This window comes from Sciurus carolinensis, chromosome 3, assembly GCF_902686445.1.
Source record: "Sciurus carolinensis chromosome 3, mSciCar1.2, whole genome shotgun sequence".
NCBI classification, from domain to species: domain Eukaryota; kingdom Metazoa; phylum Chordata; class Mammalia; order Rodentia; family Sciuridae; genus Sciurus; species Sciurus carolinensis.
In genome coordinates, this window is record NC_062215.1 from 50,323,208 (window position 1) to 50,348,337 (window position 25,130).

A 25,130-nucleotide genomic window follows, 5' to 3' on the forward strand; every position below is an offset into this window, starting at 1 on the left:
AGGGATATAGCTTAGTAATACAGCTCTTGCCTGTCTGCACCAGGCCCCAACACAACCAAAACTAAAAAAGGCTCAGTTAAATAAGCAATGTATAATTGTTTCAGTAGAAATGTGTTCATATGGGCTGGGGTTATGGCTCAGTGGTAGAGCGCTTGCCTAGCATGTGTGAGGCACTGGGTTCATTCTCAGCACTGTATATAAATAAGTAAATAAAAAGTAAAGGTCCATTGACAACTTAAAAAAATTGCCTATTAAAAAAAAAGAGAAATGTGTTCCTATATCCCATGCGATACTAAAAATTTATTGTTTATCTACAATTAAAATCAGCTGGGTATTCTCTGTTCTATCTGGCAACCCTACCCTCAAGGGACCATCAAACCTACATCTTAGTACCAACATTCTCTCCTGGGTGTCCCATCCAACTCAAATCTCTAAAACCAGCCCTTCCTCTTAATGTAGGTGTCATCTCTCAGATTCTCCCTCATATCAGCAACCATCAAGTCATCTGTCAAGCAGCATGGCTCCCAAAATGTCTCTGCCCTTCCCCCATACAGCTGAATCTCATTGCCAACATTGAGGTCTAACTGCTGCTCACCCAGAAGAGAAAACCTACCTAAGGAGGAGCCAGGCTCTGAGAATCTCCGCCTTCGCCCGCCCCCGCACCCTTATCTGCACTGCACTCATGGTAGACCAGACCAATCTTCTGCAGCCCAGCTAGGTACTCGAAATCCTTCTGTGCTCTTCTATTCACCACCTAATAGTCCAAACTTCTTTTGTGATCTGGCCCCAGTATATGTCTTCTACCAGTCTCCTGCCTATTCCAAGGGCCACTCAGGTACACCAAACATGCTTTCCATCTTCTGTAGTCTATATCTCTATTTTTGCTCTTCCTTCCATGTGAAATCCATTCCCTTCCAATATCAAGATAATCCTTAAAGATGAATTCTCTTTATCTTAGACTGGCTATATTGCCATAAAACCTCTCCAGAAAGAATATGACAACTTCAAGAAGCTGGACAAGATAGGACCTTAAAAATGTCCGTCTATATAAACACAGTCATTCCATTTCGGGGGCTTAGTCTAAGCGAATGAGAGATACAAGCAAAGATATTCCTCTGTGTTTCAAAGTTATCTGATGGAAAACTAATATTAGGTGGCCAAAACACCAGACTGATGAAGAAGGGATCCTGGTTTTTTTAAACAGCAATGTCTCTTGTACATCACTGAGAATCTAAAATTGATTTTAAGCACATAAGCTAAGATAAACTCCAGATGGCCAAAAACCTTAATATAGTCTTAGAAAAACTAGAAGTACATAAAATAGAACATCAAAAGGCATGACATAAATAAACCTAAAGCCTCCAGTACAGGGGTAGGGGGGAAAAGGGGACAATTTAGAGAAAATATTTGCAACAAATACGACAAGGGTGAGGCACTTACAGCAACAAATGAAAAGAACATTAAGACCAAAGCAAGATGGAAATAAGCAACATGAAGAGAGACTGCGAGAGCAGACTTATAACTAGTCAAGAAACACGGAAAAATCTCCCCCCCACTCCTAATCAAAGAAACAAAAATAAAAACAAGATGTTATTTCTTTTTGTTCAATAAATTAATAGGTGATGGAGCACAGCAACTATAACTAACATTAATAAATTACATACTTGAAAAATTCAAACAGAATACATCTTAAACGTTTTTACCACAAAAAAAGGTAAGTATGTAAGATTGGTGGATATGTTAATTAGCTTGAATTAATCATTTTACCATAAACACATACATCAAGACATCACATTATATATTGTAAATATGTACAGTTTTTGTCATTTATAACCATCATAAAGCTGAGGAAAAATTAATGAGAAAAAATATTCAATGTCCAGGAAAATATGCATCACTGGTATATCTTATCCTTGTCATAATTATTTGAAAGGGAATTTATCAATGTAGATGGTAAAAATAATTGAACCCAATAAAATAGATTTAAAAGTTAAAACAAAAAGTTATATGTTTAAAATTGGGGTGATGATTACACAGATACATTTGTTAAAACTCATTAAATTCTACACTTAAACAGGTTGTTCTTCACTGAATGTATTTTATACCTCAATAAAGTTGACTTTAAAACAACAGAAAGATAATAAAATAATTATACCTTTACTTTGACTATGTAATGCCCTTTATAGGAATTAAATTTATGGAAATTGTAACAGAGATGAGGATGATGATTTAAATAAAAGAAATTTCAATTCAGTGTGATAACTGGAAACATATATAGTACATTAAATGATATATACAATTATGAGAAATTGAGTTTTGTAGACTATTTTAATGATCAGGACAAAGTCTTAAAATAATACTCATGTGAAAAAAAGCAGGCTACAGAAATGGAATTTCCAGTCTGTCTATACTTTGCCTGTATATGCTTTGAAACACATCAACATGCTTACTATGATTGTCTCTAGGGGGCAGAGTTACAGATCTTTACATTTTCCGATTTTTTGCAATACCCATTTAACCGCATCATTAGAAATACAAAGAATTACAGATGAGGCTCTAAACAGAATTTTTTAAAGTGTTTTTATTCATTTGCTATTAAAACAAAGAGTGCTCCTCCTATCTGTGAGAGGCTGGAGAGACTCTGGGACAGGTAGGGACAAAAGCACAAACCCATCCCATATACAGAGCTGAGTATATACATACCCTAGTGTGCTGGCCCCTTCCTGGGTCTCAAGCTAACAATCCATCATAAAGACAGGTCTTCTTAACAAAACCTTATGTGCCTCGGCTTCTGCCAGTTCTCCAGCCTCTCCACGCGAGCCACATGAACTTTCATTAATTCATTTGGTGAAGGGGCTTTCAGCCCCACCCACCTCCACAGTTGGTATTTTCAGTTCCCAGAGTTTGGAAGGCACTTTCCCATCATCCATGTCCTTGTTAATACCTTATCCTTCAAAACTCAACTCAATATTTGGTTACCTCTTCAGGTAAGCTTTCCCCAATTACCCCAGGCCCTTCCCCAATCAAATCACATCCTCCTGCCATTACCGTCACAGCACGTTGTATTTTGCCTTCTTAGCATGTCAGCAGTTCTAATCATGTGTCTGTGGGATCAGTTCATTAACATCTATTTCCCCCCTAGACCACAAGCTCCTGGAGAAGCTGATTTTGTGCTTATCACACATTCTATGTTCCTGATACACTACCTAGATACTGAATAAATACATGTTGAATGAATGAATGTTTCATCATCAGTAATAAAATGAGCCCTCCTAGATTTCAATCCCTAATGTTTGAGAGCCCAGATTCTGGAATCCTCCACTTTACCCTCCAAGCCTGGTTACCTGAAAGACCTGGGAAACCCCAGATTATATCTCCCTCATTAACAGATTAACAACAACTCAATTATCCTTCAATTCCCCAAGGTTCACTGGGGAGTTCCCAGGCCCTGGAGAGAGAGGAAATGCTGGTGAGTCACTGAGAGTGAATACTAATTTGGGAGGTTTTTTTTCCCCAAACTACTCCATCTCTTCCATGCTATAGTAACTGGGTGGGAATGCATCTGGCAAGGGAACAGTTATTCAAAGATTACCTCCTTCCTTCCTTCAGGTCTTTCCAGGTAAGGAGGTGTAATTCGAGAACAACGGACACTTCTTAGGTGTCAGACATTGTTGTCAGTGTTCTGCATATAACTCAATACAACAACCTCACGGTCCCACATTACATATGAGAAAAGTTGAGGCACTGTAAAATTCAGAAACTTGCTCAAGGTCATGAAGGCCCAGAGATATTGGTCTTAACCACTATTAGTACTGCCTCTCATATTTAAAAAGCTAATGTTGCCCAAAAAAGACATTAATGACACCCACGTGACTGCTGCAAAACAGTGCTTCTTCATTAATGGAGGTGGGAGAGAGGAAGGTGGGGGTTGGCATCCTTGCAGATCACAAAGCAAAAGACTGCTTTCTCAGGCTGAAACTCAAGAGCTGTGATGCTTGTGGAATGAACACTGACAGGTTCCCCCCTCCCCCCAGGAACAACAATCACTGGTCTGTGGGGAGCTTCAGCTCTCTGCCCAGAGCTGTGGTTTTTCAGCAGGAAGCAAGCCATGTGCATCAATTATTAGGAACTCTTTCATCTAACTGGGACCCCAAACACATACCCCACTTTAACCCCGGGCAAAGTGATACGATTTGATTTACAATGTCTCATGACCCTGCAGCATCCAGAGCAAGTAGACCGTGATCCTGCAGACAATAAACGCAACCCCAAGCTAACACATTATAGGGGGGTTAATGCGCATGAAACAAAAGGATGCCATCTCCAAACTAGCATACTCACTGCCTCCCCTGGCCCCTCACTCAGCATATTACCCAGCCTATGGTTGGTTCTCAGTGTCCACTGAGCTTGGAATACAACCCAAAGTCTTTACCACTGCTTGCAAGGTCGTACATGATCTAGCGAACCTCGTCTGCTTCCGTGAGCTCCAGCTACACGTTTTTTTTCCACGCCTCCCTACTGGGCTCCTTCGGGAGGGCCTATGGGTACTTGCTGATTCCTCTGCCTGGATTACTCCTAGATTTTGACCCCGCAACATCCTTCTCAACAATCAGATCTCAACGTAAGCATCACCACTTGACCCGAGGCCTCGACCTTCAAAGTCTTGATTCCCCACCCTGCACCCTTCTTAATTGGAAGCAGGCGTTAGAACCCTGGCCCACCGCATTTGATACTTCAACAAATTTTGTTGAATGCAAAAATGCTAAATACACTTAAACCTGCCAACTCTCTCCACCCCCGCTCAAAATACTTGGGAGAAATTAATTCATAAAGAAAACATACGCAAGCACTACTGTAACTCATCATCACAAAACAAAGGCGGTAACCGAGGCTAAATTGGTAAATGAACTACAGAAGATTGAACTATGGAAGACCCCAAGAAAACCTTTTTCTGGTTGTGCACACACTTTTCAAGAAGCGAAATCACCAGGACAGAAAGAGGTTGCCGCGGAGCGGCGAGGGTGGCTGGCGGCAGAGCGCTGCCTACCTTGAACTCGGCGGAAAGTTGGGGCGTATATTCGCGAGTCCAGAGCGCGCGCACCAGCGCCGCCAGCTGCTCGGTGACCTCCGCGCGGCCGGGCGCCGCCCGGTAGCGCCCTAGCGCCAGGAACTCGGCCAGCAGGTCGGTGTTGCTGAGACACTGCACCACGGCGTTCATGAAACAGGTGTTGCCGTGGTTCTTCAAGCCCTGAGCGCCCGGTGGCCGCGCCCCGTCGCCCGCGGGGATCTGGGGCTGGGGTCCGGCGGTGCACTCAACCCCAGGGCTCCCGGGGGCCGCAGGAGCCGGGCCTGGAGGGCCGACAAAACCCCCCTCGCCGTCGCCATCGCAATGTCCCTGCTGGGGCTGGGGCCGGGACCGAAGCGGCGAGTCCCCGGGGCGGGAGCGACTGCCCAGCGCCAGCAGGAAGCGGCTGAAGAGGCGACGCAGGGAGCGGCGGCGGCGGGGCCGGGGCGCGGGCGGCCCCTCTCCTGCTGCGTCCCCCGGGCCCGGGTCCATGGCTCCCTCCGGTGTGGCTCCCGGAGCGCAGACCCCGGGCCCGAGGCAGACAAGCAGCTCTCAACACCTTACAACCCCGGAAAGGCGCCTACCACCGCTACCTGCGAGCCAGGTGTGCGAGGACCGGGCGGGGGCGGAGCCAAGGGCGGGGCCGCCCCGCCCCGCGCGGGAATCCGGCCTCAGGGCCGGCCTTAGGGCAGTGCCCGGCCTTCCGTGCCCCCGCCCTGTCCCCCCCCTCCCCGCACAGAAATGAATAAAAGCACTGGGAGACTGTTGTAGCCTAGTTCCCCACCCTTCCTTACCTCTCGTAAACCGAGGGACCTGGGTTTTACCTCTGCTCTCGTTCCCCGCCCATCCTTCAAGCTGTGGAAATAATACAGGAATGGAAATTTCGAAAGTGCCTAGGAAACTGCAAAGCCCTGGCTATTACTAATTTTCTAGGTTTTTAAGTTCAAATAGAAACGAAGAAAAGGGAGAGGAGAAAGTCTCCCAAGGGCAGTCTCAGGTGTGGTGAGAGACGCGCTTTGGGAGCTAAGGGGTGGGGAGCGATTTTGTGCACCGCTGGTTCCCCCACAGGCTCAGTTGTGTGCGGACAGGTGTTGCCATTTCCTTGAAGCCCGTCTGCCCCATGGAACAGGCAGAGTCTTTACTCACACCCGCCATCCCAGGATCTGAACTGAGAGCCGCGTTGTTGCCCTGTGAAGAAACACCCAGACTGGTAGTGGATTTCTTTTTCAGGCTACAGACTAGAGTCATGTTCCAAAAACTTGCGAGACTTGATCATCCTTGTTTTAACTGGTGAAGAAGTGGGCTTTAAAAGGTTCACCCAACGTAGGGAGGCCACCCGACCCGTAAGGAGAACCGGAACTCGACCCGGCTCGATGGATTGCCAAGCTCAGTCTTTTTCCAACCTCAGGGAGTTTTCCGGCTCTCAAGCGCGCCCCCTACGCGTTTGCCTGTTCACTCAACGCAAAATCGTAGCTGAATCATTGCCCAATCAGAGTAAGTTTAACCCTACCCGCCCTTGATTCCCTGAGTAACCCTAGAGGCCTCTGCTCACTTTATCCCATAACTTTCAGGTTTATAACTAATTAGGCAAATCTTGCAAAATAAATTATCATCAGTTTCTAGCTAAGAAAGAGGTCAGCAGCATGCAGGATGCAGTGTTACAATAGCACCCTGAAATGTTTTTTAATAAATAAGTGATCATCATTTATTAAACATCCTTGATCTTTCAAATAGGGTAAAATTACCTTGCTATAACAAAAGCAGCATTAAAGGATACAGAATATGCTTAGAACATAAGACTACTGTGACCTGGGGACTTGAAGTGTTTCTGGAAAAATGCCATCATTTACCTTCCCTGGAAAAAGATACCCAGCTGGATGATTAATACCCAAGTTCCATTTCATCACCCTTCTGGTGATGAGCACTGGAGGAGGATATCATGGCCAAGTTCCATAAGGCACCTCTGAAATTTCATCTTTGAGAATCACCCCAAAATCCCAACAGGCAGTTTAAGAACCCATTTGTACTAACTCTATAAGAAATTCTGTTAATGCTTTGACATTATTTCACTCACAATGGCCTTTTGAGCAAGAATTTATTCTCACTTGAAAAAAAGAGAAAAGTCAGGCTGACAGTGTTTTAAAAGCCTGCCCAAGGTCTGGGTTTAAACCTAAAGTCTTGCCCCATGCAGCTTGACCCATGAAAGTTCTTATTTTTAGAGAATAATAGCAATGCTCTCTGTGGACAGATCATAAGGAAAGTCTGTGGGTTTGGCAGAGTCACAGAAAAGAGATTATGACAGGAAGCCAACAACTGGGAATGTACTTGTAATTAAAAAAAAAAAAACTTTAAAAAAAAATTACAGTCTGGACAAATTATTCTTGAACATATTTCAATTTTATGTACAATTTAAGAATGTAAAATGCATTCTATAAAGGAAAGGAGAAACTTAGAGATAAAATATTTAAAGACAAAAGAACAAAGACCACCATGAGAGAAATCAAGACGAACGGTGGAGCTGCCCAAACTCAGTCTTCAGCAGGACTGTGCCGCGCCGTGGCCAGGGAGGTCCGGGGGCTTCAGGAGGCAAACGGGTACTTCCATCGCAAAATGGCTCCATCTGCACTTACGCTAATGATGTACTGATTTCCAGGACTGATGCGGAGGCGCGTGATATTGCCACTGTGTCCCACACCAACGTGAGTCACTTCCCCCTCGTTATAATCCCAAACTTTAACCAGATGGTCACTTCCACCTGAAAAACAGTTATACAGCATCACTGCAATAGACTAGTGAGAAATTACCCTGGCCTCAAAAGAACCTTTTTTGACCTGGTATCTTTCCAGCTTCATGATACAACTTCCCAAGTCACTGGGATTACAGGCATGGGCCACTGAGTCTGACAACCAGATCATTGCCAATGCATTCCCATGTGCCAATTTAAAGAAAAACCTATCTTTATATAATGCTTTGATTATAAAAATCAAGCATGGCTGGGTATGGTGGCCACACATTTGTAGTGCCTGGAGACAGAGGAGAGTCCCTTCAGCCCAGGAGATCCAGACCAACCTAGATAACATAACTGCCTATCATTACAAAAAAAAAAAAAAAAAAAAATCTATGCATGTTATAGTAAATTCAGGGGGGAAATGCAAAGAGATGAAATTACCCTTCATCCTATCACCCAGAAATAACTACTAATAACATCTTGGTTCAATTCCTTCCAGTCTTTTCTCTATTGGTGTACGGGTATATACATATATCTGTATGTGTGATTGGAGCACACTGTGTCTGGTTTGATATCCTACTTTTAGTCAATGTGTTTGTGGAATGTGTTTGTGGAATTTTAATTCATTGAGAGCATTTTTTATTAATGTCCTGAAGAATCAATCAGACTGGCAGGAAATTATACTGATATTGTTCCAATCATCATATTGTGTAGTTAATGCTCCCCTGAAATAATGGTGAATTCATTTATTGGAGGTGGGGGCACATCATAACATTCAACAATAAAAGGGGATGAAAAGACTGGCATTTAGGACTTCAGCAGAACAGAGTGAAGAAAGGCAACTGGATGACCCAGGACACCTAAAGGTCCATTCCAGTCATCCAGTCCCACCACAAAAAAGAAAACCCAGCAACAGAAGGCTCCTTAAGGCTCCTCTCATTGAGTGTGTCTTCTGGATCTTTCTCTTCCACCCACATTGGTTGTTGTCTTCAGATATGAATCTAATCAAACTGCCCTTGAGACCCTTTTGCCAGCTGCTCCAATTACCTCCCACAAACGAGTCCCCTGTTCCCATCTAAATAAGACAAGCTTGGCTTGCTTTTCTAATCCAAGACCAACCTGTGACAAAGTGCACTCCTTCCTGTGTGATATCCATACCATTTACTGACCCAGACAAGGAACCTTCCAACTCTCTGATTACTGACCCATCAAATACTTCCCAGTAAGCAATCTGGAATTCAGGAAAAAGCATTAGGCAGGATTCAGCTCAGTGGAATCATCCACACACATGCTAACAAAAGATGGTTCTACTTTATATAGAAGGTAGCGAAAATACACCATGGGATGGTATGGGCTGAAATTATAAATAGGCTACAGCAGGGGGTGGAGAAACCATTTTAATATTTTTAGTATTCCTTTTTAAATTTGCATGCTATTTAAAGGGATGTTGATATGCTGATAAACTGAGATTGTGACAGAAAGAGCTTTTGATAAGACTAAGCAGATTAAGTCTGTAGCAAAATGTAAAAGAAAGAAGAACCACTGACGGTTCTGTTTCTGCACTGAGAGGAAGACAGCAAAGCTGCTGGTGGGAGAGGAAGTTCCTCCCTTCCAACTGGCGAGTGAGGAGTGGGGATTGAGCACTCCCCAGAGTTCTGGAGATGGGGGCCTTACCCAGTCACCTCCCCACTGTGGTTGGACCCTCCCTCTTCCTGGACCTACCCACTCATTCCCAACTTCCCTTCTGCCCCAAAGCAACGGAACATTCCATAGGGTGGAATTTAAAGACAAATATAATGTTGGTCCTCTCCTAAAAAGGGGAACTAAATTAGGGGCCCGGAGAGAAAAGTATTGAAAGCAGGGAGACTTTTCTCTGAATATACAGTTATAGTAGCCCCGGGTATTAGCCAGGGAGATTGGTTCCAGGATCCCCCGTGGATACCAAAATCTGAGGATGCTCAAGTCCCTTATATAAAATGGCATAATATTGCACAGAACCTATCTTACCTTTCTATCTGTCCCACTGGTGATGATTTGGAATTCTTCAGGATGATAACACACACACTGGAATAGGGTATTGGCCAGGATCATCTGATTTCTCCTAAGACGCCTGAAAAGTAGATTCCAAAGCTGTGAAGCTCGACTTTCTCTTCCCTAGAAAATGTTCCAAAGCTGTGAAGCTTGACTTTCTCTTCCCTAGAAAATGTATTTAGTATTCAAACTGCATTTGGTACAAGCTTGGACTCGGGGTGGTTAATCTATCTCAGAGTTCTCACACTGTTCATCAGGGTAGCATTTGTATTTCTTCAAAATAGACTTCTGGTTACTCTGCCTATCTACTTCTGTATCCTCTCATCACTTCTATCAGTGGCTGTCAGATGATGATGGGCAGATAGCAGGGGCCTTTCCTAAAGACACCACAAAACCCAATGAGAATCCTTAAGTTCCAGGGAAAAAGGAGCAAAGGCTAAATTCAGAGCCAGCCTGCTGTCTCCTGCACAATGTAGTTGACACTCAAGGCCAACATTTGGAGCTAAGTAAAGCTCTCCATAAGCTGAGTGGCACAGTGTGGGGAAGAATCTTTTTAATAGACATTATTGAGCCTCACCTCTAGGCAGTTGGACTCAGAAGGTAGGATGGGGTCCAAGGATCAGTATTTGAAACCAGCTTGTCAATTAATTGTTCCATGCACAACAGTTTGGGAACCTCTGTCTTGGATAATACACAGGTTGAGTACCCCTTATCAAAAATACTTGGGACCAGAAGTATTTTGCATTTTGGAGTTTTGAGGATTTGGGAATATTGTATAGACTTTACCAGGAGAGCATTTCTAATCTGAAAATCTGAAATCTGAAATGCTTTAAAATTTCAAACTTTTTGAATACTGACATGATGCTAAAAAAGATTCAGATTCAGATCACTTCAGATTTGGGGTTTTTATGTTAGGGTGTTCCACCTGTAGCAAGATGTTACAATTGTTTTTCCTTGCACATGTCCATCTTATAGGCCAGGCTCTCCTGGATTTAAAAATGTACCTTCTGCACAGTTTCTTCTCTTTATGGAAGTTTTCAGATGTGGTATCTGAGCTAAATGTTTTAAAAGATTTGGGCACAAATTAGCAAAACATTCCTGCTGCACAATTGGAAGACTTTAAGGATGTGAAGTGGCCACAGACCATCTGTAGTTTAGACATTCCCTTCTGGTTACAAATTTTCCCAATGTTGAAGGTCAAAGGTAGACTCATTCTTTCTATAAGTGTGCTTGTTGGGCCAGTATTATCACTTAGAAGCTTATTAAAAATGCAGACTCTCAGGTGCCACTCTAAACCTATTAAATCAAGATCTACATTTTGATAACATCTCCATATGATCAGGGACCAAAGAGACACACTGGGCTAGAAGACAGAGGCTTGCTTTGCTTTTTGCTCTTTAATGTGTTAACTCTGCCTTTGTCTTCAGTCCTCAATCCCTTCTCTCCAATGAAAACATTTCATATTCTTTTGCCAAATCTCCTTTTTCCCATTTTTGCATTTATTCTAGTCTCTCTTGTACAGTTTTACAGTAGCAAAGAATTCCAGGAGTGGTAGAGGGTATATGGGGGGCAGATGGTGGCAAGGCTTGGGAATATAGGGTGTGATTCCAAAATAAAACATATACTGCAAGTGGAGCACCATGGTGCACACCTGCAACCCCAGCAACTTGAGAGGTTGAGGCAGGAGGACAGCAAGTTCCAGGTGAACCTAGGCAACTTAGTGAGACCCTCCCTCAAAGTAAAAGTAAAAAGGACTTGGGGATATGGCTCAGTGGTAGAGCACCCCTGGGGTTCAAACTCCAGTGTGTCAAAAAAAAAAAAAAAAAAAACTGCAAAAAAATGCTAATGGTCAAAAATTCAAAAATCAAACCGTGCGTGATTGTCAATGCCTATAATTCCAGCTACTCCAGAAACAGATGCAGGAGGAAAGCAAGTTCAAGGGCAGCCTCAACAATTTAGCAAGGCCCTAAGCAACTTATCAAGACCCTGACTCAAAATAAAATATAGAAAGAACTGGGGATGTAGTTCAGTGGTAAACACCCCTGGTTTAATTCCCAGTACCAAAAAGAAAAGAAAGTTAAAAATCACCTTTGAAAATTCTTTGACTTACTCCTGTGATTAAGTTCACATGCCTAGGTCTAGTTAGTTTGGAGTTATCACATTCCATGGAGATGGGATATGCTCATAGTGTAAGAGTTCTCTGGGAATGTGGCCAGTCAAGGGGAAGGACAAATTCATGCCTCTCCTGTCCCTCCCTCCCATGGCAAGTTCATCCAGGGCTTCACGTGACCGAACTGCTTGCATTACTTATTTCCCTTGTTCTTTTTGTTTGGAACATTTAAAGTTGAATTAGTGCAAGTTAAATCATGCTTTGTTACTTCCGTATCTATACAGAAACTTTTGATATTCACTTCTTCCCACTAGCATCTGTAAACCATGGACAGCCATGGAGGCCAAGGGCTTCCAAGGAACATCCCTTTGCTGTTAAACCTACCCTCCTTTGGGATGTCTGCTCATGTTCAATAAAATGCTGGCACGACTGGGTTTGGCATGTGTCTTGTCATCCTCCCCATCCCAGGTACCTACACAAGGTCCCAAATGATGCAAGTCCCATCAGTGCTGGCGGTGACACACTCCTCGTTGTTCTTCTTCACCCGGATGCAGGACACAGAGGACTTGTGCTCCTTTAGGGCCTCCTCCAGTTTCTGGGTCTGGCATCCTATCTGCCACACCCTCACCTGAAAGGTCCCAAGAGCATGCTCTCAATACAAATTGGGATTTTTTTATTTTTTATTTTTGGTACTGGGGATGGAATTCATGGGATGCTTTACCAGTGAGCCGCAACCCCAACCCTTCTTATTTTCAATTTTGAGGCTGGGTCTCGCTAAGTTGCTGAGGCTGCCCTCGAACTGCAGTCCTCCTGCCTCAGTCTCCTGAGTTGCTAGGATTACAGGTGTGTACCACCACAATGGACTACATATTTGGGAAAAGATCCCAGAAGATTGTTTCACCTGTGCTGTGTGTGTGTGTGTGTGTGTGTGTGTATGAGTGTGACTTGGTTTTTGAATTTCCTATCCTCTTCTCAGTTGGGTGAGGTGGGTAGGAATGGTATGATTGAAGGGTAAAAATATTCACATACAAGATGTAATTACCTTCCGTGGTGCTTGGAAAATGCCACCAATGATCCTGTACCTGTTTCTACTTTCAGGTTGAGAAATTTATCAGATACTCACTAGGAAAATCAATAATGTAAGGGCCTCTGCTAAACCAAGTGAAATATTATGTCTACTCATTTCTGCTGAACATTGCTCTCAAATTTCTGGTGCCATCAGGAAATTTCTTGGGTACCCCACAGCCACAGTTAAACATTCATATCAGCTGTTCAATTTTAATCATTTAAAACCAATGGTTCTCCACCCTACAAAACCCAGTACCCATTTTCTATTGCAAATATTTTGTCCTGTCTGTTCTGAAATGAAATTCACAGGTAATACAACAACCTACACATATTTCAACAATAAATATGACACCCTAATTGTAATTTTAAAAAGGATAAATGAAAGGTCTTTTGTTATTATAGTAAGTCTTTTAATAGATAAAGGCTGTTACAACAACACCAACTACACCAAATAACAGTAATGTAGTCAGGTGCTCACACCTTAGCATGAATATAATAGATTTTATGAAAAAGAGAACAGAGAGCTAGGAATGATGTAGCTCAGTGGTAGAGTGCTATCCTGTGTGAGCTTTGGGTTTCACTGTCAGTACTAGGAAGGAGGAGGAGGAGGAAGAAGAAGAAAAGGAGGGAGAGGGGGAGGGGGAGGAAGAGGAGGAGGAGGAGGGGAGCACAGCCATTATATACACATAGTACAAGACAGGGAAATAACAGTGGTCCAGGTGAACACTAGATTCAAAACTAGTGTTAGGATAAATAATAACTCTGAACTTGATTGTAAATGATAAGGGGAAATGACCTTAACTGAAGTAAGGAAAGCATTCCTACAGGCTTCCTACATTGTCAAAGTAAAGAAAATGAGGCCAGGTGTGGTGACTCACACCTATAATTCCTGCTACTCAGGAGACTGAGGTAGAAAGATCACAATTTGGAGTTCAGCCTCAGCAATTTAGTGAGACCCTGCCTCAAAATAAAAAGGGCTAGGGATGGAGCTTAGTGGTAGAGAACTTGCCTAGCAAGTGCGATATCCAGTACTGGTGCGGGGGCAATATAGGAGTATCATTATCTTTACACTTCAGAAAACTGGGGCACAGAGAGGTTAAAGCACACGCCCTGGGTCACACAGCTGGAAGTGATAGAAGGGAAATATAAGCCCAGGCATTCATCTGCATCACCTAAATTCTGCTAATGGCTCCCTCGAGACATTAGATCTTTCTTCTCTCTTGTAAAGTCTTCTTATGAGAAAGCTGAGGAGAATGTCCAGTATAAGCAAAGGGAAGGCTTTGGGATTTTTTTTTTTTTTTAAGTCTGGGGAATAGAGGAGAGGAGACCCTGAGGGAAACATGCCAGTGAAATGTGTTTTAAACGCTTCAGAATGATGAGTGTAATAATTTTAAAATAATGGCCAAAATGTGTGGGGTATTAAGGAATTAATTCTAAAAATATCATCTGCTTTAAAAGATAGAAGATAAAGAAAATGTAACTGGGCATCGTGGTGCACATCTGTAATCCCAGCTACAAGGGAGGCTGAGGCAGGAGGATCCCAAGTTTGAGGCCAATGTCTGCAACTCAGCAGACCCTTTGTCAACATACAAGCAAAAAAGACTGGAGGTGTGGTTCAGGGTAGAGCACCCCTGGGTTCAATCCCCAGTACTAAAAAGGAAACAAAAAGGAGGGGGAGAAAAAGAAAGGAAGAAAGAAAAGAAAGAGAAAAGGTATACAACTATGATCCTCAGAGGAAAGAACAAGTCTGTGAAATCTCTGGCAATACACCAATAGGATTCATAACTTGATTCCATATAGAGCACTTTCAAATTTATACCTTAAATGTCCTTTCTGTGAACAAGTACATTTATGTCTATTTATACTATTAGAACTTTAATTTATGATGTATTTTAGAATTTCATCACAATTTTAATTTGGCCTTGCCTGACTCCTACTATAGGTACATATTAAAAAATCAAATAGATGGCCTTCTGTGAGTTAGTTACTCAAATTGATGTGTTTAAAAAAAAAAAAAAATCTGTTTTCAAGAACAATACCTCCCCTTCCCCACCGCCACTGATGACCCTTTTACAGTCACTGGTGGTAGCGATGGCAGTCACTCCGATCCTGTGAGCGCTGTTGATGACATACATCAGCCGGCCTGTCTCAGGGGCGAAGGCTCGGATTTTCCCGTCGTCCCACGCTGGCATGAAAGGGAGACAAAAGGCAGCAGGATCAGTGCGTGCGCCCCTTCTGCTCTGCTACATCATGAACGAGAGCCGGAGTGCGGAGAAGAGGTCTGGATGCAAGGAAGAGCCAGCCACCACTCACTTCCCAGAACCCTCTTTCCTGAGGCCCTCAAACTGGTCACACCTGGTTGAGGGAAAGGGGAGGTCTATCTCTGTTGAACCTGCCTACAGGTGCGTCCCATACCAGGCGAGGGAAAGTGGAGAGGAGAGGAAGGACAGCTCCCATCTCCCCATGAGCCGCAGCCCAGTACACACGACTAACTAGTTCATAGGATGCCTGGGATGTATCATTTAACAAGCCCCAAAACTACTGGTTTGCCGCCCAGCCCCACCTTTCCATCTAATATTCCTCCCCCATTTGCACCATCTTTCCCATCTCAGTAAAAGTCTCCACCATCCATACAGTTGCTTAAGCCGAGAACCTCAGGGTTATTCTCGATTCCTCTCTATCCAGCCACCCAACCCAATCAAACAGCCAATCCATCCGCAAGTCCCGTCACCTCTACTGTTAAAAACACCCAGAACTCGACCGTCTTTCAACCCTTCCTCGGGCACCACCCTATCGGAGCCACAGTCACCTCTCTCCGGGATTATTTGACCAGTTTCCTCCCTGGCCTTCCACTTTTGCTTCCAAGCAGTCATCTATACAGGAATTGGGATGAACTTTTTAAAACCATGTCACCTTCCTGATCAAGAACATACCAAAGTGCTTCTCACTGTACCTAGAATGAAAATCCAACTCCTCTAATCCTGCATCGTAACCAGGAACTGCACCTACCTACCACTTCCGTCTCCCTGAGGCCCCAGCCCAATTGTCATCACTAAGCTCCAGACACCCTGACTTCCTTGTTATTCCTCATATACACCAAGGGATTTTCTCTCTGGGGGCCTTTACACTTGTTCCCTCTGCCTGGAATGCCTCCCCGTGGGTCTTTTCATGGCTGGCAGCTTCTCATCAACTTTAATGTCATCTTGACCTTAGCAATTTGAAATAGGATGCTCAAGGTAGATCCCATTACAGTAAAGATTTGAGGAAGTAAGAGAATGAGGATGAATAAACCTTGGGGGTGTTTGGAGGAGCAACATTTCATGAAGATCGAATGACCAGAGGAAAGCCCTCTGCAGAATGTGTTTGTGGAAAACCAAAGAATCACATATGGCTGGAGAGGGTAGGCAGTAAGAATAAATCAGAGGCACCTGGTGCCTGTGATTACAGTGCGGAGCCTGTAATCCCAGCAACTCAGGAGGCTGAGGCAGGAGGATCGCAAGTTCAAGGCCAGCTTCAGCAATTTAGCAAGACCCTATATCAAAATTTTAAAAAATAAAAAGGGTTGGGAGTGTGGCTCAGTGCTAAAGCAACCCTGGGTTCAATCCCCGGTACAAAAATAAATAAAAGAAAGAAAGAGCAAAAAGAAACCAGAGGCAGGAAGGTAGAGGTGGGGGAGGAGAAAAGTTTGTATAAGGCCTTTGCAATTACTAGATCTGCCCCACCGACCACTTCAATCTTCTCCATATCACTTTTCCTGAGCTCCCACCCCAACTGGGACTTTGTCTTTCAGAGGGTAAAAGACTTTTGAGACCTATAAATATCAATGATCTGAATTAACATTTCATTTTATTTCATTTTGCTGTGCTGGGGATTGGCAGTTACTCTAACCCTGAGCTGTGTCCCCAGTCCTGACTTAGCATTTTAAAATAGATTTCTGGCTTCTGTATTGAGAATAGACAGGGCAAGAGTTGAAGCAGAGAGCCTTGGTAGGAAGCTGTTGGAGTAATCTAAGGGAGAGATGATGGTGGCCCAGACGAGAGTGGAGGTGAGAAGTGATGGAACTTTGATATACTTTCATATGAGAGCCACCCACCAGGGCACAGATGTGGACATAAGAGGAAAAGCAGAGGCAGAAACAACTCCAACGTTTTTGTTTGTTTTCGTGCTGGGGACCACTGAGGAACACCCCAGCCCTGCCTCCAAGGTTTCCAACCTGAGTATTTGTCAGCTCTTGGTGTAACTGAGAGCTCCTGGTGACCCCTCTGGAGAAGAAATGCAGGTGGGTTGGGAACAGAACCAAAAAAAAAAAAAAAAAAAAAAAACAAAGGGGGGGATAAGATGGGCTCCTGCTGTCACCAAGTTCGTGGCTATACCTAAAGATGCGCTTGACTTCATCCATGTCAACCAGTAAGATTTACTTATTGACCACTGGGGAAATTTGCATATAGATTAAACACAAAACAATCTTAATAAATTATCCTTTTATAGGAAAATATTTTTAGATTTTTAGATTATACTGAAGTATTTAGAGGTGGGATATCATGGCATCTATAATATATGTTAAAAATACTTTAGCAGAAATTGAGTTTAAAAAATTCTCTTTGAAGTATAACTTAGCTTGAGTTGGGTTTTTAATCTCTTGTACAACAAAAAGGGTTCTAACACAAGAGTCCTGTAACTCACTAAAGCCTCAAATCCATTTCAAAATTGGATTACTAAATTTCCCTACTGAGAGAAAGATCTGTGCTGTACACAACAATTTGGGAGAACAGAAATTGCTTATTTGGTTCTTTCTAGCTCAGAAAATCTCCCAGCTGGAAGGGGACTTCGAGGGGAGGCTGATTAGAAGAAAGGAGGGGTGGACAGCAGGAGGTTCTCCCAGGTTATCCTCACGTAATGACTAGTGGGGACAGAGTGACACTGATGGAAACCACAACCAGAGAGGGGCTGCATCTTTTTCTTCCCTCCAAGGCAGAGACAGAAGTTTATTTAGGAAAGTAGAAACATACTCAAGGGAGAATGCGGGCCATCTCAAAAGAGCCACCTTTAGGGTAAAGCAAGAAATATGCACTCAGGGGAAAAGGCAGGCTATCTTCAGAAGGAGAAACAGGCGGTGCCAGATCTTAACGGAAAGGTTACCTGAAATGATGCTCTTGCCATCTCTCATGAAATCGAGGCCATGGCAGGTCATGTTGGGCACAGTGATCCGCAGCAGCTCCTTGTTGGACAACGTGTGCCACACCCTGATGTCTTTCTTGGCACAGGTGGCGAACAGCTCAGCAGTGCCACTACAAAGAAGCCAGCGAGAGATAAGAGAAGCAGTCGGAAAAGACTCACAGTGTTTCTCAGAGGCGTGTTTGACAACAGGAGGTGTGATGAAGGGCAGGATGTGTTTTAGATACTGATTCCTTGGGGACTTGGTGATCTTAGAGATTCCTTGTATGAACTGACATTCGATGCCCTCAAACCATCTTTCATAGTCCTCTCCCTTTAGGAAGAGTTGGGACCAAGTTGCTAAAAAAGAAAAGTTGATTTGAACTCTGTCTTGGTAGACTGTAGGATGGCAACATTAAATTTTTTAAAAATCAGTGTATTGGGGTACAGTTGACACAAAAGGCCATACACACTGAATGTATGTAATGACATGAGTTGTATACATTTGGTAAGTAGCATTTCTCTAGATAAATACATCCATTGCATATCTCTAACATATGTTTTGTTTTTGGTACTGGGGATTGAACTCAGGGATGCTTTACCACTGAACTACAACCCCAGTCTGTTTTATTTTTAGTTCTGCAACAGGATCTCACTAAGTCGCTTAGGACCTTGCTAAGTTGTTTAGGCTGGTTCTGAACTTGTGAACTTCCTGCCTCAGCCTCCTGAGTTGCTGGGATTACAGGTGTGAGCCATTGTACCCAGCTTATTAAAATTTCAGGGAAGAAAATGACAATGGTGATAGAATTCACTTACGCAGATAATCCAAGACCCTTCTTTGGTTAGTTAACAGAAAATATGAGATTATGGACAAAGAAGAGTACCCCAGAAGAATTGTCTGTCAGGCTCAAAAGAAAAAAAGTAACTTTTTTATTAATATATCAAAAGATTATGAATTATCCATAATCTTTGATAAGAAAAAAGAGTATATTGGGATATAATAAACCATCTAGTTTAGAAGTTTCAAGTTAGTCTCTGTGGAAACTAAAGTTACCCTTTAGATGTAAGTACTTCTCAGGCATTTTCTACATTTCTTCACAAACACATTTCAAAAAGGGAAAGAGCACCTCTCTCTTATTTTAACATCTACTTACTTTGGAAATAATTGAAAAAATTAATGGATCCCTTCTACCCTTTAGCTTTGGGACTCAGAATTAAAATTATGATGCAGGACTAGTAACTTAGAAGGGATACATGCTGGAACAAGACAGGAAGTACATTGAAGCTCCTACAAACAGTCCCGATTTACAGAGGTCCAATCAAGCCAATATTAGAATATTAATGGATTTTTAAAAACAAGACTTGTTTTATATCAGATACTGCCTTCAGTAGATGAAGTCCTCCTTTGGGGAAAGCAAGCTCTTAATAAGACATATGGATGCTCATGAAAATTCTTTTATCATGAAAGGACTACCTATAGAGAACTTTCCCAACTCCCTACCATTGATGGGCAATCCTCTACCTCAGCAAACTCAATCACTTGAGCCTAATCTGACAATGAATCATTCAAGTTAGGAAACTATTCTAAGTTTAGAATGGGAAAGATTAAGGTACAGAAAGAACAAACCCAACTGGATCATGAAGATGCACTAGGTCCACATGCTCCCTCCTTGCCACTTAAAATTCTGTTAAATGAAGACATATAGAGATTTAGAGGTAGATATGTATGCATATGTTTTTTCATATAAATAAAAATTCTCATAAATCATTAGAAGCAAATAAATCTTGTAAAGGATAGCTTCATCTCTGCACAAACCCACGGGTTGCTGCATAACAGTGCCAGTTCACAGGGGTACATGGGGTCAGGCTAAAACACTGCCCTGGGAAGCAGCAGAAATATCAGTTTATGCACACCATGGGGAAGACAAAATTTGCAGTTTGAATCCAGGTCAGTAATCCTTGGAGAATAGAGTTGCTACAACTTGTGTATGTAATGGCAAGTATTCAACAAAAAACTCCCATACCTGCGAAGAAACAGGACAATGTAATTCAGGGAAAGGTAGTCAAAAGAAACTGACCCTGGGGTTGAGGGTGCAGTGCAGTGGTAGAGCACATGCTTAGCACTTGTGAGGTCCCAAATTCAATTCCCAGCATGAAAAGAAAAATTAAGAGCAAAAAGAAAGGAAGAAAGAAAAGAAACTGTCTCCAAGTAGACCCAAGTATTAGATTGACAGCTTTCAAAGCAGTTACTTACAACTTTTTAATATATTCAAAATATTAAGGGAAACTATAATATCAATAAACATATAGGTAATTTCATCAGAGAACGAGAAACTATTTGTGTATTATAATTATATATTTTGTGGCAATTATATTTTTCTATAGGTGAAAGGTGCAAAAGCAAATTTACTATATGGACTCATTGGAGGTGTTAAAAGAATCGATGTACTTGAAGGCAGATATAATAGAAATTATAAAATGAAAAAAAAAAAACCAGAAAAAGACTGAAGAAAGAAAAATGAGCAACCTAAAAATCCATGGAAAAACATCATTTTTTTCAACATGTGTAATTTGAATCTCAGGAAGATAAGAGTTAGAAAGGGTGAAAAAAAATTTTGAAGAGTAATGGCTGAAACCTCAATTTGGTGGAAAACATCAGTTTACAAATTCGAAAAGCTTAATAAACTCCAAGCAGGATAAGTGCAAAGAGAAAGATACTTCACAATCAAACTGACAAAAGATAAAAACAAAGAGATAATCTTGAAAATAGAGAAAAATTACACATTACAAAGAGGGGGACAGTAGTGAGCATACAGAATGACTTTTCATTAGAAACCATGGAATCCAGAAGGCACCAGAATGATGCATTCAAATGCTACGGTTCTTAGGCTGAGAGAGAAAGACACCAGATGGCAGCTAGCTATATAAAAAAGAATGAAGAGTATCAGAAATTCTTGGGGGTAAACACATGCACGCAAATTTTTAAAATTTCTATTTATTTAAAGCAGAAATTATAATATTGTATCAGTGGACTTACTACCAGGTAGGAAATAAGGAAGTAGGTGAGATCAAAGAGAAATGTGTTGTCACAAAATTCTTATATTTTATTTTACTTGAAATAATTTAATGTTAACTCTTAGTATACCATGATATGTTAAAGACGCATACTGCCATCTTTAGCACAATCACTAAAGAAAAATTAATGCAAAGATACATAGCTAGAAAACCAATAGAGCAATTAAGTAACATGTTGGAGATGGTTAGTTGGCACAAAAGGAGGCAGCAAAGACACAACAGAAGAACAAAGAACAGGTAAAGAAAAAAACAAATTACATTAAATGTAAGTGCACTAAACATTCCAAATAAAAAGCAGAGATTTTTTGACTGAATAGAAAAGCAAGAATCAATTATATACTACTTCATGAGATGCACATTAAATATAAATATATATGATAAATAATAGGATAAAAAGATATATCATGAAAAGAACAAGCATAAGAAAGTTTGAATGTGCATACTAATATCATATAAAAGAGCCAGGCATTGTAGTGCACACCTGTAATTCCAATGACTTAGGAGGCTGAGGCAGGAGGATCACAAGTTCAAGACCAGCCTCAGAAACTTAGGGAGACCTGTCTCAAATTAAAAAATAAAAAGGGCTGGAAATATGACTCTGTGGTAAAGTACCCTAGGTTCAATCTCCAGTACCAAAAAATAAAAAATAAAATAATATTATTATCATACAAAACACTTCGTATCAAAGAGAATTACTAAAGAGGAAGAGGAACACTTACTAATTATAAAAATGTCAAGACAGCAGGAAGACATGACAAATAATTAATAACACCTAATTAACAGAGTTTCAAGATATACAAAGCAAAAACTGATGGAAATAAAGGAAGAAATCTACATTAATTGCTTGAGATTTTCAACACTTATCTCAGTAACTAATGAAACAAGTAGACTAGAAATCCATAAGGATAAGAAGATCTATATGATACTACCAACATTAAAAGCTTCCACAGAGAAAAAAACATCTCCAAAGAATATATAGAATTATTTCATTTACATAAATTTCAAAAGCAGGGAAAACTCATCTAAAGGGCTAGAAATCCAGGTAGTAATTATCTTCAAGTAGAATGGTGAGGGTAACAATTGGAAGGGGTGTTTTGGAGTTGAAAATATATTAATGCTATACCAGGGTGATAGTCACAAGGGGTGAGGATTCAAGTACACTTATGATCTATGCACTCTCTGAATTCACGTTATACTTTTTTACGCCTTGCCAAACTATTATTCAAGTCTGAGGGTAAAACAAAGACCTTTTCAGATAAATAAGGAGTGATATGTTCATACAAAGACTGTCTCTGAAAATGTGGAATATCTACACACAATGGAGTTTTATTCAGCCACAAAGGAAAATGAAATTATGTGATTTGCTGGAAAATGGATGAAACTAGAGACTATTATGTTAAACAAAATAAGACAAACTCAGGAGGTCAAGGGTCATATATTTTCTCTCATATAAAGAAGCTGGAGAGGAAAAAGGAAAGAAAGTTAGGGGGTGCAGGTGAGGATCTCATGAAAATCAAAGAAAGATCAGTAGAGAAAAAGAAGGGGGAGAGGGAGGTGGGGAGAGAGGAAAAGTGCTGGGGAGTGATATTGGCCAAATTATATTGCATGTACATATGTGTAACAACAAACCCTATCATTATGTACAACTATAAGGCACCAATAAAAAATGTGGCAAGAGAAAAAAAAAAAAGAATGTCTCTGAAAGAATTTTTAAAAAAGAAGAATCCAAGAGGATTGATGTATGAAACAAGCATAATAAAAGCAAAGAAGAAAATTTAGTTAAATCTAAGTACTTACATGGAAAAAAAAAGCAATCATAATGTAATCTGGTTCTATAATTCACAATTAATTTTAGCATGGGAGACCGTGAAAGAAAGATGAAGAGGGAAATAAAAATATTCTGACTCTTAGGTGGATGTGGTGGTGTACACCTATAATCCCAGCGGCTGGAGGTCAAGGCAGGAGGATTGCAAGTTTGAGGTTAGTCTGGGCAACTTAGCAAGACCCTGACTCAGAATAAAAAGGTCTAGGAATGTAGCTCAGTGGTAGAGTGCTTGCTGAACATGCATAATCCCATTAACTAACTCTCTCTCTCTCTCTCTCTCTCTCTCTCTCTCTTTCTCTCTCTCTCTCCCCCACCCACCTTCCCTTTATGGTAGATAGGATATAAATGTTGGTTAATTCCAGTGTTTGATAAAAAAATATATTTGAATATGTATATTAAAAATTAGCTGGGCATGGTGGTGCACATCTGTAATTCCAGCAACTCAGGAAGCCATGGCAGGAAAATCACAAGTTTGAGGCCAGCCTCATCAACTTTGCAAGACCTGCAGCAACTTAGCAAGACCCTGTCTCAAAATAAAAAATTAAAAGGACTTGGGATGTAGCTCAGTGGTAAAGTGTCCCTGGAGTCAATCCTCAGTACCAGAAAAAATAAGGATAACAATTAAATGAATAAAATAAATAGTTTCCAAGTTGTGTGTGGTGGGGAAGAAGGCTGGACCAAATAAAACATAATCACTAGAACAAATGACAGGAAAAGAATAAAGGTAACATTAAACTTGAACTTTCCAGATACAGGTCTGCTTCCCCTGCCAAACTGTTTTTTTGTTTTTTGCTTTTTTTTTTTTTTTTTTTCTTCTTTTCTATACTGGGGATATACCCAGGATCTGCACATGCTGGGCAAGCCCTCTAACACTGAGTATATCCCGGCTCTTCTTATTTTATTTTGATACAGTGTGTTGCTAAATTGCCCAGGCTGGCTTAAACCTGCAATTCTGTTGCCTCAGTCTCCTGAATCACCGGAATTACAGGTACATGCCACTGCGCCTGGTCTAACTGTCCTTTCCATCCAACACTGTCCTGGGGGATTTTCCCATGATTTCCAAAAAAAAAAATTTATGATTCAGAAGGCATTCTTCTATGTATTTCTAAGGCTTCTGCCTCACCATGCTACACATGGCCACACCCTTAGCCTCTCCTGTGCTTGACCCAGATCCTTCTAGCCCTCAGCTTCATAGGTTGACCTTGTATATAAAACTTTATGCCAACATATTTGAAAATCTAGATAGAATGGATGCCTTTTAGGAAAATATAAATTGCTAAAATGGATGATGCAAAACTGCATTATTCATAAAAGTAAAAAATGTGGAAACAACCCAAATAACCATCAACGAATAAATAAACAAAATAAGGCATAGCCACACAATGGAACTTATTCAGCAATAAAAAATGGAATGAAGTATTGATGCATCCTGTACTGTTTATGCTTAAAAACATCATGCTAAGTGGAAGAAACGGTCACGAAAGATCACACATAGTGTATGAACTTTTTATATGAAATGTCCAAAACAGAAACTTTATAGACAGAAAGTTGCCAGTGTTTGCCTAGGACTGGGGGATGGGAAGAGAGCAAAGGGGATGGGCAGTGATTGCCAGTAGGGTTTTGTTTTGTTTTGTATTTTGGAGGATAATGAAATGTTTTAAAATTAGATCAGTTGTGGCATTGGTTGCAAAACTCTTTAATTATGCTCAGAACCATCGAATTGTACACTTTGGGTGAACATTGTGGCACATAAATTACATTTTGATGAAGTTTTTATAAAACAAAGAAAAGAAAGCAGAGGTACAAAACCTGAAGGACAATTATATAAAAATTGAAAAAGATCGTTTAAAACTCTATCTTCATAAAAAGCATGAGGACCAAACAATTTCAGAGATTGAGTCTACCAAGCTTAGAAAAAGGAAAAATCAAGAGAGAAATGACCCCATTTCAAATAAAGACTCACTTAATTGGAAAGTACCTGCCATTTTCCCCTTTAGAAATACTTGGAACTGAATCACAAGGACTTAGGGAACCAAAACTACAGTTCACTGTCTTAAGGGCTGAGTTGCTTTCT

The 25,130-nt window shown here is 41.3% G+C and overlaps 2 protein-coding genes across 6 annotated transcripts in view; both read right to left on the minus strand.

The window, feature by feature from the left end:
- Usp43 (ubiquitin specific peptidase 43) overlaps positions 1 to 5,672 on the minus strand; it is a 67,852-nt gene extending 62,180 nt beyond the window's left edge. For all 4 annotated transcript variants that reach the window (XM_047546702.1, XM_047546699.1, XM_047546701.1 and 1 more), the window contains exon 1: positions 5,048 to 5,672. In XM_047546702.1, the coding sequence (XP_047402658.1) occupies positions 5,048 to 5,557 (510 nt within the window). In that variant the 5' untranslated portion in view covers positions 5,558 to 5,672. The remainder of the gene's footprint in view (positions 1 to 5,047) is intronic.
- Positions 5,673 to 7,303: 1,631 nt separating this feature from the next.
- Positions 7,304 to 25,130, minus strand: part of Cfap52 (cilia and flagella associated protein 52) — a 46,370-nt gene continuing 28,543 nt past the window's right edge. The window contains exons 9-14 of one of the 2 annotated variants that reach the window (XM_047545841.1): positions 18,142 to 18,290; positions 15,042 to 15,187; positions 12,411 to 12,562; positions 9,801 to 9,903; positions 8,913 to 9,024; positions 7,307 to 7,820 (exon numbers count right to left, since the gene is read on the minus strand). In XM_047545841.1, coding sequence (XP_047401797.1) covers positions 7,645 to 7,820; positions 8,913 to 9,024; positions 9,801 to 9,903; positions 12,411 to 12,562; positions 15,042 to 15,187; positions 18,142 to 18,290 — 838 coding nt within the window. In that variant the 3' untranslated portion in view covers positions 7,307 to 7,644. Of the gene's footprint in view, positions 7,821 to 8,912; positions 9,025 to 9,800; positions 9,904 to 12,410; positions 12,563 to 15,041; positions 15,188 to 18,141; positions 18,291 to 25,130 lie in introns of both variants that reach the window. The other variant, XM_047545843.1, reaches the window with a different exon arrangement.